We start from the raw sequence: 12,436 nt of genomic DNA, 5'->3' as shown, positions 1-12,436 counted from the left end.
CAGGATAACTGTGCCAAATGTAAATACTGCATCAAGACTTTAGAGGATTTCATTCTGAGGATAAGAAGTCAGCCAGTCCTGCTGCTGCTTTAAGCAGGAAAATTTTCCAAAGTTGATGGCATAATCTGTAAGTTTTGGGGTTTTTTTCTTTCTGAATCTCCATCAGAGATGTGGGGAACTCACTCAGTGAGTAGCAGGCTGTCTGCAGACAGAAGTTTGGGAAGGGCATAATGTTGGCTCAGCAGCAGCTGCTGAGCTCCATGTGATTGGAGACCCAGCAGAATCCCGGTTTTCCCTCATCCCAGACACTCCTGCAACCATAGCTTTCATCTCAGAACATGCCATTCATTTTTAAACTTGGCTTTATGCCCAGCTGTTCAAGAGCACACTTTGTTTCACCTTTGGGTGTGTTATAACCCATTCCAGACAGAATTACTCTGAAAATCATCAGGCTTTTCCTTGCTCAGGTTCTGTCTCTTCCATGCTCTTAAGGTTTAATCCGTGTTACACCTGTGGCTGGTGGAAGGGAGAATCAGTGTTGCTAATTGCCTTTTGACCAAACTAACCACAAAACCAAACCACAAGCCCAAAGACAACAAAGGTCCAAACAAAACAAAAATGAAATTATGGTGAGGAAACAGAAGTGACCATGATTGTTGAGGATGTTGACGAATCCACTGCTGGAGCAGTCCAGGCACAGGTGGCTCTAGGCGGTTTAGGATGAAGAAATAGTATGAGATATGGGAACTTCTTGTCAGGAGGAAAAAACAACTCTTCCATAACCCATCATCATGTTTTCTGGTTAAAACAGCTGTAGAAAGAAGTGCTGTTTAATAGTGAAAAGTGCAGTTGCAGGTAGTGTGGGTACTTATTGCTCTTTTTTTCTGCTGCTGCTGTTAACACCAAAACAGGCTTTCGTGAGTCTGTGCATTAGTAGCTGAAATCCTTGTCCCCACTGCATCCCCAGGTCAAAGAGTGCAATGGTGTCAAGGTCCCCATTGACACAAGCAAGCCCAACCCCAACGAGGTGGAGTTCGACAACCTCTACCTGGACATGAACGGCATCATTCACCCCTGCACACACCCAGAGGACAAGTAAGGCTCTTTGTTTGGGTCTTTGCAGGTGACATCTCTCTCTTTACAGGATTAATCTCTGACAGGATTTCAGGTGTTAAATTGAATGCTCTGTTTTAGGCCAGCACCCAAAAATGAAGATGAGATGATGGTGGCGATTTTTGAGTATATCGACAGGATCTTCAACATTGTGAGACCAAGGAGACTCCTTTATATGGCCATAGATGGAGTGGTGAGTATTGACACACTGGGTTTCCAGCTGGAAAATCCTCATCTCCCCTTAGTGCACAGAATCATGAAATGGTTTGTGCTGGAAGGGACCTTAAAGATTACCTACTTCCAAATGGGCAGGGACATCTTCCACTATTACAGGTTGCTCCATCTAACCTGGCCATCAGTAGGTCTGATGAGAGGTCAACTCTTTGTAATAGCTTGTGACTCAAAGCAGCTCTCAGGACAGGAGAGATTGTCTAGATGCAAAAAGTGACCCAAGATCTCCTGTACTTTTTTTAGGCCCCACGTGCCAAAATGAATCAACAGCGGTCCAGGCGATTCAGAGCCTCAAAGGAGGGCATGGAAGCTGCTGAGGAGAAGCAAAAAATCCGACAAGAAATTCTGGCCAAAGGTAGAGCAGTGGCCTTATCAGAGGTTTTTCCTTGAGAATCACGTTGTTTGATCACCTCAGTAGGGTTTAAGAGAAGTGTGTGCATTGCTGGGAGAAGGGAAGAATAAGCCTGGGGAAGGTTGGATCTGTGTTTTCCAAAGTTAAGAACTGAGACAAAACAAAATGTCATCTTTTCTTCTTCAGTCTCCTGCCTGAAATGAGTTTCTGTTGAGTGCTCTTAATTCCTTTTGAAAATAAATTGAACAGAAGAGCAGGGATAAATGCAGTGAAAAACAACCAAAAAACCCTTCTGGAAGGAAGTACACATTTGTAGGGCTTGATGAAAGGAGGATTGAGGTTTAAAAGCAGGGATCAGATGGAAACACTCCTCTACAGGGATAATAAGCTGCCAGCAAGGGGAGTTACTTGACAGTGGAAACTCTAAATTCAGTGAGGAAACAAAAATCAGAGCAACTTTGAGGGTGGTGGTGACACAGCTGGAATGAGAGGGGAGTGTGTTGCTGCTGGCTGGGCTTTGAAATCACCTTGCTGAAGTAAACCAATGTTTGTAAATGTGGTAACACCTTGTAGAATGGAGATAATGCAATGGTAAAAGTTGGTTTGGTTTGGTTTTGTGGGAATTTTCTTAAACAAGCTGGTTTCAGCAAGTTAATTATTCGCAGGGGAGCTGTCTGGGTTTTGCCATGCAATAATGTTGGCAATGGTCCATCTTTATGTTACTCTGCTCTTTGTTGCTCCAGGTGGCTATCTGCCTCCAGAGGAGGTGAAGGAGAGGTTTGACAGCAACTGTATCACCCCGGTGAGTGGCCTGGCCCTGTACCCAGGAATTGCCAGGGGCTGAATGTTGGTTTAATTCCTTTCCTTCCAACTCTCTGTAGGGAACTGAGTTTATGGACAATCTTGCTAAATGTCTCCGCTATTACATTGCTGACCGCTTGAACAGCGACCCAGGCTGGAAGAACCTGACAGTGAGTTTCCCACTTTCACACTTGAGGGAGATGAAGGAGATGTTGGGGCTGGGCTGAGATCCAGTTGAAGAGTAGAAATTTAACAGATTTGGCATTTGGCCTGGCTGTGAGCTGTTATTAACAGCAGGCCAAGGGGCATGTCACTCTGAGGCTTCAGAGATCCATTCTGTCCTGATAACTCCATCTCCCAGCACCATTTGCTGTGATTCATTGAAGGGCAAGGAGCAGGTTTGCTGCTGAAAGCCACAATTTCTTATAATGGGAGAAAGGGCTTTAGGAATACTTTTTCTGCTTTTAGGAGAAGTGTCAAGATACATTGTAGTTTTATCTCTTGCACTGTTTCTTTTTTTGTAATTGCGTTCTCAGCAGGCTTTATTTTCACTGTTGCTCTAATGGCAGGCAGTGAAATAAGAGGTGCCAGCTTTCTTGCCTTTCTGGGCTGGGAGATTCTGCCCTCGTCTTGCCCAGGCACTCCACTCCCCCAGTTCTGTCTGTGACAGCCCTGTGTTTGCTGCACACAAGGAGCAGTGCAGGCAGCTAATGCAGCTGCCTGTGCTATGCGCCACAGCTGACTGTTCAAGTGCTCTAATTAGAGGGCAGTTGGCTCTGCTTGATTCCCCCCATCAGACAGGGGTTTTCTAAACACTAATTCTCGTCAGGGTGAGGAGGGGGTGATGAGATCATGTTTCAGTGCATCAATGAGCTGAATATGGGAGTTCTCTAGTGCCCATTTCATTGCCCTGATAATCTATTGGACGCATGAAACGTGATGTGATCATTTCAGTGGAATTTGAATCAGTGTCAGCTTCAGCCTGGAACTGGTAGAGCAAAGTGAAAGTCTCTTCACTTGCTCCTTGCTTGTAAATATTTTCATCTTAAATCACAATATTTTAGCTCAAATGACAAATTAGAATTTCAAGTATTCATAAGTCAGATGCTGTGTTCAGTATATAAGTTACTGGGTTTTTTCCTGTGGCAGTATTAATTGTTGCCATGATTTGAATGCTTTTCAGGTTATTTTGTCAGATGCCAGTGCTCCTGGTGAAGGGGAGCATAAAATCATGGATTACATCAGGAGACAAAGAGGTAAAATTCCAATTAATGTGGACATTTTGTTTTAAGTTAAGCTCAGTAATAACTTACTTAGCATGACTTGGACAAAATGTAATTTTCTTTTGTGCAGCTCAACCCAACCACGACCCAAACACTCACCACTGTCTGTGTGGGGCTGATGGTGAGTTCTCTCTTGCTTGTGGTTCCTGGGTAATCACATCAGTATCTTGCTTGAAGCAGAATCCACTTTGCTTCTAAACATTAAAAAAAAAAAAAAAAAAAAAAACAAAACAACCAAAACTTGATTATGTTTATCCTTAATCACATTTTATTCTTCTCCCTTGCTTGGTAGCTGATCTGATCATGCTTGGCTTAGCTACACATGAACCAAACTTCACCATCATTAGGGAAGAGTTCAAACCAAACAAACCCAAGCCATGTGCTCTCTGTAACCAGATGGGGCATGAGGTTAAAGATTGCCAAGGTCTGCCCAGAGAGAAACAAGGAAAGGTAAGAATTTTGCTATTTCTAGGATTTTTTTTTCTATTTCTAGGATTTTTCTAGGAAATAGCAAAAGAAATTTGCTATTTCTATCTGTAGAGTATAAGGAGATTCTCAAATTGTTGTTGCTGTTGGTTTTAGCTGAAGCATGGTGCAAATTGTTGCTGGCAATACGTAGCTTTCCCCTTGGAAGTAAAAATACAGAAGTGTCATACCAAACCTGATTTCCACACTTGTGGTGTTTTGTTGTTTGGGGTTTTTCCCACTGAATGAGAACAAACAATCAGTAACTGAACACATGTGCTAAGCAGCAAAATACATGCTTGGCACAAGGGCTTGGGAGCCTGTTTTTGGATCTCTCTCAACTCCTCTTGAAGCAAGCCTTGAAGTGGGGCTGGAGAAGCTCTGGAATGCACTTGGATCTGATGTGAGTCCCCTCTGGTTTCAGCACGATCAGTTTGCCGACACCCTGCCGATCTCAGAGCAAGAGTTCATCTTCATCCGCCTATGTGTCCTGCGAGAGGTGAGGTGCAGCAGCTGCTGCAGCTGCTGGCTATAAATACCATCCAAACCCTGTGCAGTGTTCTCTGAGCTCCTTCTTCTTGTGTGTGTGTTGCAGTATTTGGAGAGAGAGCTCACCATGGCCAGCTTGCCTTTCACTTTTGATTTTGAAAGGAGTGTTGATGACTGGGTCTTCATGTGCTTCTTTGTGGGGAATGACTTCCTTCCTCATCTGCCTTCTCTGGAGATCAGGTAGATGAGAATCTTGTTCTTTTCCTGCAAGAACAGCTCCTGTGCTTTTCGCTACCAGGAGTCTCACTCTGTGGTTTGTGTTTAGGGAGGGAGCAATCGATCGCTTGGTTAACATCTATAAAAACGTGGTGCACAAAACCGGGGTGAGAGTTTTTCCTTTTCCTTTAAAAATATATGGGTCTTTGCCACAAAACGGGCTTGCTTTTCAACTGTTATTCTCTGACCTGCAGGGCTACCTGACTGAAAGTGGGTTTGTGAACCTGCAGCGGGTCCAGATGATCATGCTGGCTGTTGGGGAAGTTGAAGACAGTATTTTCAAAAAGAGGAAAGATGACGATGTAATTTTTTTGTTGTTATTCTGACATTCTTGGAGTTAGGTTTTAATTGCTTACTGTTAACTGGAGAGACTCCTTTAAGAGAATAAGAAAAAGAAAAGACTCCAAAATTTGTATTTTCATTGTTATAATCTCTGGTAAATTCTTCCAGACTCAAAAAAGAATCTTGTACATCCAGCTGAGTTTCTTTTCCTAGAAATGCCAGTTTGGTTTTCAAGTTTTCAGCTGGCCCAGGAATCACAGAATAAGAAATATCTTTCCTTGAGTCTCTTTTCTTATTTCTAAGACTGTAATGTCTCTCTGACATTTTTTTTTTTGGTAGCTCTGCAGTACAGGTAAGGAGTCTGTGTGCTTTGACACTGCTGTCACCCCCAAGTAAGGCTGCAGTTAAATTTAGTAGATCATTTAAGTCCTTACCAAAGTTTTGGAGCTTTGAGTACCCAGTTGATTTTTTTTCCCCATAGATTTTCAGGGTAGGGTAGAAAATTCCATCCCATTTCTGTTGGATTTACAGACACTAGAATTGACCTATGTCTTATTTAGAACATTCCCTAAAAACCTTGTGGCTTGGTCAGTTGAGGATTATAATGAAATCGTTTGCCAAGGAGTCTGTGTCCTTGACTGACTTTATTTCTCTTTGTTCTTCATTTAGGATAACTTTAAAAGACGGCAAAAAGAAAAAAGGAAGAGATTGAAGGTAAGTGAATTCCATACCCAGTGCAGAAACTAGCAAGAATTTAAATGTCTACTTTAGTTTTTGGATGTTGGAACTGCAGGTGTAATCATGGTGTTTGCTGGCTTGTGTGTAAACTATTTCAAAGTTTAAAAAAATCTAAATTAGGTTGGGTTTTTTTTTCCTATTCCATATTCAAAAAATGTGCCTTTGTACATTCATTTCCCCATAATGTTAATCTGAAAATTGTGAGAGAGCATCATCCCGGTGCTGGGGAGATCACACAGCCCTTTCAGCAGCCTTGTCTGTGTTTATCTTGCAGAGGGATCAGCCTTCCTTTATTCCTGGTGGTCAGTTTTCCCCTCAGGCCCTGGGAAATCGATCCAGCCCTCAAGCAATCTGTAACCCTCGACAAGCTGCCTTTGAGATGAGGATGCACGACAGGCAGAACTCAGTGAGTAGATGTTCAGAGGTGTTTGCACAGAGAAAGGAAAGAATCGTGTTACTCCAGGCACCTTTTTGTCTGCTCTGTCAAGATTTCTTGAAAGGCTGACACCTCAAACATTGTTCTTCAAGGAAGTGGCTTTTAATAAGTGATTTTTCTAAGCATGTTTGAATAAAATTGTCTTCTTTATTTCTGCTTGGAATTATGCTTTTCCCTGGGGAAGGGAGAAACTTGGAAGAAGTTTTGAGCAAGGTATTAGTGAGGGAAAACTGGAAAGAAGTGCTCTGTTAAAAGTCCTGTTAGCTTTAAACAACAATTATGATAAATATTTTCTTTCTTGGTATAAATCTTCATCCAAACAGCAAACAGATTAAAAGTTATTTTCATCACAAAGATGTGTTTTATCTCTGGAGTCTAAATACAATGTGGTTTTTCAAGGTATAATTTCTGCTGCTCTTCCCTTTTAATCTCAAAACTTTTTTGCACCTGAGTTACGCAAATTAGTTCCTTTATGGAATGGGAGACATTTCTTTTAGGCTCTAATATTAAAATAGATAAATTTGAGAGGAGTTTAAGAGACCAGCTCTGAAGGAACTCAGTATGTCTGGCAGTTCTGAGTTGGAAGCACCTTTTTTCACTAGTGCCTCAAAAGGAAGTTGTAGCAGAAGCTGCCGTGGTGTTTCAAAATTGGACTATATCCAGAATGGTATTTATAAATCAATTCATACTGTGTTTATTGCACCCATTTCTTTCTCAAAGCCAGTGACATCTTCGCCTCTGTGCATCAATGCCTGCCTTTTAACAGGGATGTGGTTTTCTCTTTTGCCCCTTGACTATGATGGGTTAAGGGTTGTGTAGCCTTTGCCTGGAGGTTTTTGGGGCTGAAGAGAAGGCTTGTGATTATCACAGAGCTGTTAATTTTAACTTTATTTTTAAAAGCCTAATAAATCTTCCTCTTCCCCCCCACCACCTTCCCCTGTTTATCTGTAATAATTCTGACCCTAGACAACTTCAGCATCTCCAAACACTAGCCTGACTCCTGATGGCAGCCCATCCCTGGGAGGAGGAGGAGTTAAACGAAAACCTGAGGACAGTGACAGTGAACCTGAGCCAGAGGATAATATCAGGTGAAGCCATTTTTTGTAGCAGTTTGTTAACAAATTGCTGAGATAGGTGCAGCCTAATTAATACCATTTAGCTCAGTGCAGCGATGCCTTCGGATGCTTTTGTGATCTTTTTATCCAGCGGTAATTAATGTGGAAGGTGAAGATATCCAGTAAATTCCAGTGAGATGAGTGAGCTCTGGCTGTTCAAGCTAAGTATCCAGATTAGTATGCATGCAGGTTTGCAGCCTCCAAGCCACTGCTCCCTCTGAGACCAAGCTTGGCGAGACATTCCCTGATTATGTGAGCGGAATGCCACTGTTCCTGGAATCTGGGAGCTGTGTGCACTTGGGCAGCAGTATCCATCCTTGCTTCCTGTGCTCTCATCATCTTTGATTTGCAGCAGGCCCTGGTTTGTCTCTGAGTTCTTGCATTGTCTCATGAGGGCTGAGTCTGGGATGGTTGAGACAGGAATTTTCTGGGAATTAACCACCAGTGAGTCTGCACTGATCAAGGGTTTTAATGAAACTCTTGCTGTTTGTGTCGAGGGTGAAGGCCGTTACAACTGTTCCTGAAAAGTGCAGCCACAGGGGTTTGTCTTCTGTGGAGTCAGGCCATGGGTGGATGTGGGAAAACACTCAGGGTTCTTTCCTTGTGGAGTTCTAGTCACAGTCATAACAATGTATTTGTGACATGTGGCCCATCAGCTCTAGCAATATCACATTCTTATTTTCTTTCCAGTGTGTCTATATCTGAAGGGACTGGTTTTTTTTTTAATCAATCAAGCATTGTTTTTATATAAAATAATATGTTTTAAGGATAAACAATGCCATCTGATTTCCATCTGAGTGTTAGCAGAGCTGGTAAAAGAAGCTTGAACAGTATGAATGAACTGTGGTGATTCATCAGCAGCAGTGGTTCTGACAGGGTTGGTATTGCCAAGGAAAAGGATGTGCTACATTCAACAACAGTTTTTTTAATCTTTTGTAGCTCAGAATATTTTTTCATGTCCTTTTCTGAGTGGAAATTAATTCTATGCTTGCCATTGTAAATAAAAAGAACTGCATCGATGTCCTAGATACAGCCACACTGTGAAAATAAATTCTGTATTTAGAATTACTTTGAAACCAGAACAAATTGTTGCAGTCGGCTACAGATGGGTTTCATCTCAGAGAAAGGTTATTTGAATTTATGCAAGTGTCTGTCTGCCAGGCAACTCAGAGCCTGCAGATGTTCTTGACTCCATCCCTCAAGCCTTCAGTGCCAGGAGCTCTGTTGTTGCATACCTGCTTTTCTGGAATTCTTGAAAGCATCTCTTGGCATCTCTGCCTGCTCATCAGTGTGAATTGTCTTGGAAGGATGGAAGGATTTATGAAGTGTCCTGAGCAACTGTCTCAAAACAGAAGCAAGGGAAGATCCTCTTTGCAGAGCCAAAGAGATGTGCATCCTGTAAGGAAGCTTAAATGGATCGTGTCTCTCTCCTAAAGCTCCATACACAGGAGTTAGGGCTCTGGGAGCATCTGACCAGTGTCAGCTTGAGGTGACCTCTTAGAGTGGTTTGGAATAAAATTCCATGTAAGAAAACAAATAATTATTAAGGAATTATGAGGTTTAACTAGTTTGGTTCTTTGATGACATGATACAGCAGAGCTGAAGGGTGCAGCTGCCCATGTGTGAAAGGGGAACCAGCGTTTGCTTTCCCTGCCCCATCTGTGGACAGACATGAGGGGGAGCTGTGTGAAGGAAGAATGAACTGTGGCCAAGGTGGCTCCTGTGATCCCAATGTCCACCTCTGGTGTGAGAGACTGAAAATCCTGTGTGAAAGGGAGCTCATCTGATGTGAGGCAGCAGGCACAGGGTGCTGAGCTGCAGAAGTGTCTCTGGTAATGACAGCTTGTCTGAACAGCAGCAGAACATATAAATTGTTACGCATTTGCTTGCCTTTATATTTGAGGTAGCAGGAAAACTCTTATCAATTCTGCCAACAGTCACATTTTATTCTGTCGCTGCTGAGCATCGCTTTTTCTGCTTTCATTTAAACTGTATATAAATGGCAACTGAAGTAGCAAGTGGCTTTGTTTTTCACTGTAATTCAGACCTGCAGATGTGCATCTGTTGAGGTGCCCATCCATCTTAACATGTTACCCATGCCTGGTTGTGTTGCAGGTTGTGGGAAAGCGGTTGGAAGCAGCGCTACTATAAAAACAAATTCGATGTGGACGCATCAGATGAGAAATTTCGTCGCAAGGTTGTGCAGTCCTACGTGGAAGGGCTTTGCTGGGTTCTCAGATATTATTATCAGGTACCCCAGATTTTCTTGTCTGAATTTGTTTAAGTCTGTCGCTCATTTTGGAAAAGCTGTGGGTTTTTTTTGAAGGTGTAAAACAAACGTGTGCCCATTCTGTTTAACACTGGGGGTTCAAGTGCAGTTTCACTCTCCCTAGAGCTGCTGAAGGAACAACTGGATGTGGCACTCAATGCTCTGATCTGGTTGACAAGTTGGTGATTGGTCACAGGTTGGACTCTCATCTCAGAGGTCTTTTCCAGCCTCAGTGATTCTGGGATTCTGGTTCTCACATCTGGTAGCAGCACTTTGTGCAGCAAGAACCGCTGCTATTTCCCCTTTCCCACAAATAATGACACTGCAGGTCACTAAATGAGAGAACAAAGAACAAAGCCCGTGAAATGCCAGTAAGAATTTGCAAGGGACAGAGTTGTCAGTCTCCTCCCTAGATTGTAATGCTGCTCCATGAAGTGTGTTGTGATTGAAGTAATCTGTATCAGATTTAAATCTTTCGATAACTGAGATGTCAGACTGGCAAGAGATTAGTGGGCTGTGGTGGGGTTTGTTGCACCGATGGTTAATAAGGAGCTCCATGACCTGAAGGCAAAGTCAGTTAGACTGGCTGTGTGACCTGGGAGCACAGTGTGCTCCAGCCCATGGAGTTTGTACTGTCTCACCAGGAATTTAGAGCTTCCACATGGGGCTGTGTTCTTAAAACTTCATATTTTTCCTCAGTGGCTGCCACCTGTTCAGGTGGGAGCACAGGTAGGGCAGATACCTCAGGTGCCTACAAAATGCAGTTTCCAATAGGTTTTTTCACTTCCCCCCTTGGAACAAAATGGGACTGTATCCCCTTCCCTCCTGATCTAACCATTCCTTGAATTTGAGCTCTGGCTCATCTGTTATGGGGGATGAAAAACATCGAGTTTAAGGTTTGAAAGTTCTGGTGCAGCTCGTCTGCAGGGAAGCTGAGTTCCCTACATCCTTGTGTGCATGACCTCCTTTTACGAAGGACAGATGTCACCTGAATGCCTTTATAGGTGGGAATTATCAGGATCCTGGACACAAGGAAACTGTCATAACTCTCTATGTGCCCATCTGCCTCCAGGGGTGGAAATGAGCCTTCAGGTGAGCTGTAGGTAAAAGTGTCCCCTTCAGTGGTACAAGAGCACAAGACCATTCCAGTATGTTGTATGGGCATGGAGTAGCTAGAAAATCAGTCCCTGCTGATATGGAAATGAGGTTAGGAAGCTGTTGGGCTGGGGGAACTTCAAAATATGTTTGCTTGAGGATCTTTCTTTGGCTTTTTTTCTTCTCACCATAATAAAAATTGACTCCAATAACTACTGCTGGCTGTAAAACTTGTGCTAGAATATATTACATGCATTTCTATTCCTACAGAAAGCTAATAATGCAGGGTATGTCCCACTAGAGAGAACATTTGTTTGGGCACGGGGGGGGAAGGGAAAAAAAAGAAAGAAGAATGAAAGCAATCCACCTGGCTTTTGAAACATTCCAAATCTGTTCGAAGGACTGCAGAGAATAATTATAGGTGCTGTACTATTATACGAAAAATATCACTGGAGGAGCCTTGTTGACATTTAATCATTCAGATCTGGAAGTCAAAATAGTAGTGAGCTTTTGTTTCAAATAGTACTGCTAAGAAAAATAGCTGAGGAGGTGAATGCTTGACTTAGACCCTCTGGAGCCACATTTCCTTTACGAAGTGCACAGTGTTCTGGTGTGTTTTGAGTTTGCCTGATTCTCTCTTTTCTGAGGACACACTTTGTATTCCTCACTGCTCAAGGCAGGAGAACAAGACGTGAAGAGCAAAGTGCTACTCCAAGTGTGCAGTAGTGCTGGTACTGGAGAGAGGAGCACCAGTGAAAACCAGAATGTTTCTCAGCATGTCTGCAGCAAATACTGTTCACATTTGCACACCCAGTAGGGCATGCTGGGGGTCTCTGCTCCCACACTTTCTCAAGTTAGCATTGGGATTTTGCTGTGGAAAACGGGAGTGTAAGCTGCTCTCTGCCATGTTGTCATGTTTGGTGACTGGGCTGCCTGATTTTCATTTGCTGATATGTCTGATTTTTTGTGTCTCCCACCTTCTTGCCACAGGGCTGTGCATCCTGGAACTGGTATTACCCTTTTCACTACGCTCCCTTTGCCTCAGACTTCGAAGGCATCGCAGACATGCCTTCAGACTTTGAGAAGGGCTCCAAACCGGTAGGGTTCCTGATTTATCGCTTCATTCACTGCTGATTTGGCCTCTCATTCCAAGTGTCCCACACCTGCTTGTCTGTTCTCAACAGTTCAAGCCTCTTGAACAGCTGATGGGGGTGTTCCCAGCCGCCAGTGGAAACTTCCTGCCGCCAACTTGGAGGAAACTCATGACAGACCCAGTGAGAATCCCTCTTGTATTCCTGTCTGGAAGCTCAGGTCATCTTGCACTGGTGTAAAGGGGACCTACTGCTTCTCACTTCAGGCAGAGAAATGCTGCAGACCAGGAGGGAAAGGTTTTGGTAGATTGCAGTGGTTCTTCAAATTCCTTGAAAGTGATTTCTTGGAACTCAGATGTCATTTCCCAGTTCTCTTACATGTCAGATGGTTTCGTTTCTT

General features: G+C 43.2%; 1 protein-coding gene across 2 annotated transcripts in view; it reads left to right on the top strand.

Moving 5' to 3' along the window:
* Nucleotides 1-12,436, top strand: part of XRN2 (5'-3' exoribonuclease 2) — a 32,681-nt gene that overhangs the window by 3,075 nt on the left and 17,170 nt on the right. For both annotated transcript variants that reach the window (XM_053937191.1, XM_053937190.1), the window contains exons 2-19: nucleotides 968-1,095; nucleotides 1,195-1,306; nucleotides 1,588-1,699; nucleotides 2,440-2,498; nucleotides 2,578-2,667; nucleotides 3,681-3,753; nucleotides 3,851-3,901; nucleotides 4,073-4,230; nucleotides 4,670-4,744; nucleotides 4,841-4,974; nucleotides 5,060-5,117; nucleotides 5,205-5,312; nucleotides 5,962-6,006; nucleotides 6,305-6,436; nucleotides 7,433-7,554; nucleotides 9,697-9,832; nucleotides 11,936-12,043; nucleotides 12,130-12,219. In XM_053937191.1, the coding sequence (XP_053793166.1) occupies nucleotides 968-1,095; nucleotides 1,195-1,306; nucleotides 1,588-1,699; nucleotides 2,440-2,498; nucleotides 2,578-2,667; nucleotides 3,681-3,753; nucleotides 3,851-3,901; nucleotides 4,073-4,230; nucleotides 4,670-4,744; nucleotides 4,841-4,974; nucleotides 5,060-5,117; nucleotides 5,205-5,312; nucleotides 5,962-6,006; nucleotides 6,305-6,436; nucleotides 7,433-7,554; nucleotides 9,697-9,832; nucleotides 11,936-12,043; nucleotides 12,130-12,219 (1,791 nt within the window). The remainder of the gene's footprint in view (nucleotides 1-967; nucleotides 1,096-1,194; nucleotides 1,307-1,587; nucleotides 1,700-2,439; nucleotides 2,499-2,577; nucleotides 2,668-3,680; nucleotides 3,754-3,850; nucleotides 3,902-4,072; nucleotides 4,231-4,669; nucleotides 4,745-4,840; nucleotides 4,975-5,059; nucleotides 5,118-5,204; nucleotides 5,313-5,961; nucleotides 6,007-6,304; nucleotides 6,437-7,432; nucleotides 7,555-9,696; nucleotides 9,833-11,935; nucleotides 12,044-12,129; nucleotides 12,220-12,436) is intronic.

Source organism: Vidua chalybeata, chromosome 3 (assembly GCF_026979565.1).
Source record: "Vidua chalybeata isolate OUT-0048 chromosome 3, bVidCha1 merged haplotype, whole genome shotgun sequence".
Lineage (NCBI taxonomy): Eukaryota > Metazoa > Chordata > Aves > Passeriformes > Viduidae > Vidua > Vidua chalybeata.
Note: the sequence above shows the minus strand (reverse complement) of the source record. Positions and strands in the feature narration are given on the sequence as shown.